This window comes from Lutra lutra, chromosome 9, assembly GCF_902655055.1.
Source record: "Lutra lutra chromosome 9, mLutLut1.2, whole genome shotgun sequence".
NCBI classification, from domain to species: Eukaryota; Metazoa; Chordata; class Mammalia; order Carnivora; family Mustelidae; genus Lutra; species Lutra lutra.
In genome coordinates this window covers 21,864,985-21,872,440 of record NC_062286.1, presented here as the reverse complement: position 1 = coordinate 21,872,440, position 7,456 = coordinate 21,864,985, and the positions used below count along the sequence as shown (strand labels likewise).

General features: G+C 39.8%; 1 protein-coding gene across 5 annotated transcripts in view; it reads right to left on the bottom strand.

Moving 5' to 3' along the window:
- Positions 1-1,695: 1,695 nt before the first annotated feature.
- Positions 1,696-7,456, bottom strand: part of ZNF512 (zinc finger protein 512) — a 32,250-nt gene continuing 26,489 nt past the window's right edge. For all 5 annotated transcript variants that reach the window (XM_047744796.1, XM_047744798.1, XM_047744799.1 and 2 more), the window contains 2 exons: positions 6,918-7,016; positions 1,696-3,718 (listed from right to left, as the gene is read on the bottom strand). In XM_047744796.1, the coding sequence (XP_047600752.1) occupies positions 3,410-3,718; positions 6,918-7,016 (408 nt within the window). In that variant the 3' untranslated portion in view covers positions 1,696-3,409. The remainder of the gene's footprint in view (positions 3,719-6,917; positions 7,017-7,456) is intronic.

The window sequence follows — 7,456 nt, the reverse complement described above, 5'->3', positions numbered from 1 at the left end:
CAAGGGAAATTTCTAAAGTGTTCCCTTTTAAGAAGATGGTGAGCAGCCTAAGTTGTGAGAACCGATTTTTAAAACGAAGTATTTCAGACACACAATATAGAAGACCAGAACAAACTACCTACAACCTTAAGAAATAAGAACTTAATTCACTTGTAGTCCCTCTGAATCCCAGAAGCACTGTCCTAAATTTGGTGTTTATCATTCCTGCATATGTAAATGTGATATTAAACTATAATGTACACTAAATACAAATACTTATGTAGCATAGAAATAGATATTTTTATACACCCATAAACAATATAGAGGCATGGTTTTTGTTTAAACCTTATATAAAATGGCACACTTCATGTCCACTGTAACTTGCTTTTCCCAGACATTATTTTTGAGATGTCTTTATGATACAAGCAGCCCTAGTTAATTTTATAAGCTGTACAGTAATCCAACGGATGACTCTATCACAACTTATCCCTTCTCCAGATGGACATTTAGATTAGTATTAGAGTAGGCTAACAAAGACACCCAAGAACATATAATGCCTCAAATAACAGTTATTTTTTTCTCTTTAGTAGTTTCAGACAGATGTACCTGGTTGGTAATTAGTCCTTCATGGGGGGATTCAGGGTATCACCTATTTTCCATTTTGTGCTCTGCCACCCCCCAAAGACACTCTATTATCTGCATCCAGCCAAGGAAGAGGAAAGAAAACATAGAGGTACATGCACTATCTTAAAAGTCTAGCCTGGATGTGATACATGTCACTTTCCTCACGATCTACAGCTGGGAAGCTGGTTGGCTACCCCTTCACTACAGGGTAGGGGGTTAGAGGGCTGGGAAACATAGCCTAGTCACTTGTCCTATAGCCCTATAACTGCAAGGTGAGAGCAGATTTTGGTGGACAGCTAGTAGTCTCTGCTACGTGTTGTAAACCATACCACAGTATCATTCTTTGTTTATGTCTCCTGGTACAGCTGACCAAGAGGATTTTTCTGTTATGTACCCAGGAGTAAAACCGCTAAGTCTTAGGGCGTATTTTCAGCTTGACCAGATACTGCCAAATCATTTCCAAACTGATTGTACCAAATTTACGTTCCAAACCGTCCATGAGAGTTCACATTCTCCACAACCTGGCTATACTCAGTATTGTCAAATTTATATTATCCCAATAAATTTGGTTTAAAAATGTAAAGACTCAGTGGTATGAAGAGGCTACTCTCTACTGAGTCCTGCTGAGAACTGGCCTCAGAAAGGGAAAAAAAAAAATTTAAGATTTTATTTGACAGGGAGAGAGAGATCACAAGTAGGCAGAGCAGCAGGCAGAGAGAGAGGGGAAGCAGGCTTCCCGCTGAGCAGAGAGCCTGCGGGGCTCGATCCCAGGACCCTGAGATCATGACCTGAGCTGAAGGCAGACGCTTAACGGACTAAGCCACCCGTGTGCCTCAGAAAGGTAAAATTTTTTAAAGTGCCTGCAAGGGCCTTGGATGAGACTGGACAAGTTTTCTATACTAATTCACTTTAATCTCAAACGAATTACTCATTTTAACCAGCAGATTTCAGGGGCTAAAAAACTATCGCGACCCCTGCATTTGGTACTTATTTCAAACCCACTCCCCTGTCTAGCCATTGTCTTACCCCCATACGCTGTGTCAGCAAGGAGTCGAGTAGCAGGTCGAAGTCAATGAACAACTGGAAACATCATTCTAACCGACAGTCATTTATTTCTTTTGTCATTGCCCAACATTCCCCAAGTCTTACTCACCAGAAATTAATATAGCTTCTTCATTTCTCCTCCCTGACAATCCTCATCTACCAAAAGGGTTTTTAAAGGTGCAACTGCCCAGGAAAATGTAGAGTGGACAGACCACGTCCTTGACTTGTTTCAAAACTATCTATTCTGCCAGTATCCAAATCTGGTTTCAATGCTCCCTTGTTTGAAAGTGGTCTTCACAAAAGCCCACATTTTAAAGCTATGTGGAGCGGCACAGAACACAGACCTCAAGAGTAGTAACAGCCTTTCAGAATTTGAACAGGTAGTATTTATCCATATCAGGGTTCGGGGTCTTTGCTCTTTAGGTGGCATGTGCCACAAAAATTGGCAAGAATATAGAAGACCAGTATTTGTGGAAAGGGGGCAGAGAATCTAGAAACACAGCAACAGAGCTGTTCTAAGCAATGCTCCAGAGAAAGCCAGCCTTAAAGAAAAGTAGCCCACCAGACATTTTTTATCAGGTAGGCGTGAGGTACAGTAAAGGAATTTATCTTTCCAACATCAGATAAATATCCACCTCTAGTGTCAAAGTCTCAAGATATAAAGAGGATAGAACTCCACATATAAAAGAGGACAAACGACAATATTCTCAGAAAACTCCCAAGAGACAGAGATTGGCTAAAGGGAGAAATGAAGACTTACAATGTAGAGTAACAAGTGAGGTCAAGTCCAGGGGAGAAGGAATGTGTACCTTGGCTGCCAATCTTAGTGGCATTACCGGGAACACTAGGGTTCTGTGTCAAAACGTCAAGTGCAATGTGATTATTTCTCAATCCTTAAAACGGGGGGAGAAAAACAAGCTTCCAGAGGGCACTGATCATAACAACTAATGAGGCCTCAAGCCCCAAGAAAGTCAAGGCAGTACTTATTGCTTCTTCTACTTCCTTCTTTCCAATCATTTTCACGTTTGGGACATGTTAATGTTTGGGTTGCTTTTCATGCTTGTGGGTCTAGTCAGTCAGTCACTGCTACTTGGGACAAACGAAACATTTCCCAGGAAAACCAGTGTAGAGAGGTTCTAGCTTTTTCATCCTAAATCCATTTTCTTACTTTCAATCCTAAAACCATATTGAGAGAACAAACAGCCTCCATAAAATCTGTTTCCCGAGGAGACAGGATAAGCTTATGACATGAGTGACAACAGTTCTAGCTTCTAGGATTGTTATATCACAAATACAAAATGAGAAGTCAGTATGATTTTAAAAAATTAATTTGGAATTGTTTTATAAGCGAGATGATGGAATGACTACTTAATCAGTGGAGAGTCCAAGAACATTCTATAGCCCAGGAAGGAAAAGGACAACCAAACGGGTTTCTCAGTTTTGTAGAGGGCAAGAGGGGCCCACAGTTAACCTTAAGAGGGAGCTCTTTGGGCAAGAGAAGAGAAAAACAAGAGGACTCCAATGAGGAATAGCAGGAAAACCTACCCAAAAGGGGTGGGGATGGGGGTGGGGCCAAAGTGAATAAATAGGGAGAACAGTGAAATTTACACAGGAGGAAGGAGCTGAGAAAGTCACAGCCTTACACAAACAGCTGGAAAAGGACATTTCTCCTCACTCAGCCCCCATGACTCAGTCCTCCCAGCACAGGTCCCCATGACAACAGCATCACGTCCACTCTCCTAGGAGCTTTTGCACTGCCTGCCTACTTCCTTCCTCGTTTATGGTTAGTCTTTGGGGGCTTTGCTTTCTGGAACTGTGCCGGCACAGGCTCCTGCTCCGGTTCCTTACAGGAGGCCGACACTAGCAATTCCTCATTACTCCTCCTCTGATCTTTCCCTACTCTAAGACTCAGCTCTGCCTCGGGAAGCTCGATGCCAGGCTGCTGCAGCCTTCGCAGAGACCTTCTGCTCCTGTGCTGCTGCCTCCGCTTTTCTTCTTCCTGCTGCCGCTGCTTTATCTTCATTAGCTTTTCAAAGCTTTTGGTTGTCGTCGGGTTTACAACGAACCAATCCTACAGAGGCAAAATGGAAAAACCATCCAGTCAATACACAGTAGCGAGCACAAAGAATGAGTGTGGGAAGACATTCTTTACTTTTTTTTTTTTTTTTTGAAGATTTATTTGAAAGACAAAGAGAGCATGAGGAGGGGGTAGGGCAGAGGGCAAGAGAGAATCCCAAGTGGACCCCCTGCCGAGCGTGGAGCCCAACACAGGACTTGATCCCACAACCCCAAGATCATGACCTGAGCTGAAATCAACAGTCTGCCAACTCAACTTCCCCTGGGTGTGGGAAGAATTTCTAAAAGGCATGGTTAGGGCAGCAGGCATTAAGAAGGAAACAGATAGGAACCAAAACTTATAACTCTGTACTTTGAACTGGAGAAATTCAATACAGAGTAGTCATTACAAGCATTTACTATCTAAGACATGATTTGGGAGACTTCAGTAAGTGATCTACAAAGTCTGTTCATTTAGCATCATCCCACTCATTTATCTCCTTTAGAAAAATCTCATGAGCTAGAAAGCACTGGGCCATAGGAGATTTTTATTTCATGGTAGTATGGTGGTTAAGGGTATGAACTTTGCAGCCAGACTGCCTAGGTGCAAATCCCAACTGTTTCTAGCTCTATGACCATGGGGAAATTACTTAACCTCTCTGAGACTCAGTTTAAAAAATTAAGAGTTGAGGAACATGGAATCCAATTGTGAAACATTCTTGTGGAAGGAAGGAAGAGAGGAAGGAAGGAAGGGAGGGGATGGAAGGAAATGAATTTCAACTGAAACCAAGTGATCTGATCAGTCTTCTAGATCTAACTACCAATTTATAGGAAATATCTGAGAGAGGACCACCACCACAGAAATGCAATCAGCAAAACCCAAAAGGTGTGTAAACATATGTGACAAATGACCGCTTCTTCAGAGGAAAGGGAAAACTTCTAAACCTACGGTGTCCAATGACATAGTCACTAGCCACACATGGCTACTAAGCTCTTGAAAAATGATTAATCCAAATTGAGATATGCTTTCAGTATAAAAAATACACATTAAATTCCAAAGGCTTAGTATGAAAAACTGTGAAGTATCTCATTAATACTTTTGTATTGACTACATGTTCAAAAGATAGTATTTTAGGTATACTGGGTTAAATTAAATAAATTAATTTCACCTGTTTTCTTTATATTTTTAAGATGTGGTTACCAGAAAATCTTAAATTACATACAAGACTCAAATTACATTTCTACTGGGTAGCACTCTGGATTAAAACATGCAAAAAAAGAAAAAAAAAAAAAAAACAACAGTATATGGACCTTTTTTTTTTCCTTGCTCCTGATTTGAACAAGCCAACTCTGAAAAAAATCATGAGGCAATCAGCGAATTTAAATAATTTAAATAATGACTGGGTATATAATACTCAAGAACCACTGCTAATTTTTTAGGTGTAATGATGATTTTTAAAAGTCCTTACATTTCAGACACAACATCAAAAGAAGCAGTAACAATTGACACGGATGTAGAATTTGCTTTAAAATAAGCCTTTAGGGGCACCTGGGTGGCTCAGTCAGTTAAAGCCTCTGCCTTCAGCTCTGGTCATGATCCCAGGGTCCTGGGATCGAGCCCCATATCGGGCTCTCTGCTCAACAGGGAGCCTGCTTCCCCCTCTCTCTCTGCCTGCCTCTCTGCCTACTTGTGATCTCTCTCTGTCAAATAAATAAATAAAATCTTTAAAAAAAATAAAATAAAATAAGCCTTTAAGGGACAAGAAAAGTGGGTGTGATTATAAAGGAAAACAAGACTGGCCATTCAGTGATGTCTGCTAAGGCTATTCATTATACTATTCTGTCCATTTTCATGTATTTGAAAATTTCTGTTTAAAAAAAAAGTAGTATAAGAAAATGTGAGGCCAAGAGGGAGGAAGAGAGTAAAAATGTTTTACCACCCCATATAATTCATAAATACAGGTACAAATCATCAAAGTAACACTCAAGGAACAAGCCCCAAACCAAGTGAAATTTGTTGGCCCCAACTTCTTAAGAAGAAACTGAAGAAACAGATTAACTACATAAAGGCCAGATTTTGTCAGAAGATCATTTATCTTTTAAGTAATTCCTAAAATATGAAATCATAAGTACACTATTATTATAAAAAAAGATATGACTGCCTTCCGGAAGAAATCTCAGATATGCAAAGAGACTCACAAAGCTTAAACCTATAAAACAAAAGGGACCATATTTGGTGACACTAACTACAGCCCACATTGTTAAGAATGTGAGGCCAGAGAACAGCTAAAGGTGCTCGCTCTTTTTCCTTATCAGGCAACAACAGTTTCTGTAGTAAACTTCAGAAGTTTGATCCTTTGATAATTGATATTCCAAGAGAATGCACACTTAACTCCTTTAACTTCTGCAATACAGGTATTTAATTATGCAGGAAACAATTTCTCTATTCACCTGTATTACTAAAAAGTTGGCCTAAGAGAAAACTCTTGACTTTCTGAACCTTAAAGCATTTTAGTACAGAACTGATTCTTTAGTTTTGGAAATTTACAAACCTTAAGAAAAGTGGCAAGAGTTCAATGAACCCTAGATTTGTACTAGGATTAACTTCTCTTCCCTTTCTTCCTGCTTTTCTTCCTTTTGCTGAACCATCTGCAAATTATCTGCAGATTTATTTCATCCCTCACAACTTCAGCACAAATCTGCCTAAGAACAAGGGCTTTCTCCTGTACAACTACAATACAGTGATCACATTTGGGAACATGAATATTGCCTCATTACTATTATTTAATCAAGTCCATATTCCAATTTCTCCAGTTGTCTCACTAATGCCCTTTATAGTTGTTTCTTTGCAGCATCTGAAACAACATTAAAAACAGGTTGCTCAAAGACATTAGAATAAAAAACAGAAGTACAGAGATGGCTATAAAACAAGAATTCCAAAGGTGTAAATTCAGCCTGGTGCCCAAGTGCCTGATTTCACTGAATTTAAAAGAATCAGAAGAGTTCAGGGATATGCTTTCAAAGAAATGCTTTCAAAGAAAAATACAATTATGCACGTAATTTTACAAAGTATTTTAACTTCATCTCTGGTAACCACTTTTGAGTTACTTTACGACAGTCCTAGCCCATAAAAATGCACAAAATCCACCTTTCTTGGGGCATATGTATGGGTTCCACAGGACTACAAAAACATGGTGGGAAAGCAGGGACCTCACCTCGGCGTGGACAGAGTTGATATGATACTTGACACCACTCTCTGACACAAATTCTTTTTGACACAGAAGACACTTGTATTTTCCAGCCACAAAGTTTCCCTGTTTTCAAGAGAGAAAGAAAAGGAAATTACTGGTAAATTCAGGAACACATACCTGGGTCATGTATAGGGATCATTAGAGATGCAAAAAGGGGATTTTACTGCCGCAAAGGTAGGAAGGAAGAAAATCCAAACAGCAATATATTTAGGAAAACCAGATTGAGCAGACTGTCACCATTACAAATCTAGCCTAATATAACTCTACACATAATCTTCCCACCCCCTCAACACAACCTGAAGTTCTCCTACTCGTATTATAGAACACGTCACACTTTTTTCTATCTTCCCTTGTTTCTGTCATTTCATTTCCAGGTTCTCTTGGTTCCTCTTCCCAAATGATCAAACTTCTGAAGTTCGCCAGAGGCACCAATGTATATAATTCTTCCCACTATAATCCACTGCTCCAAAGAGTGCCTTGGACATCCAAAATTAGAGAAGTAT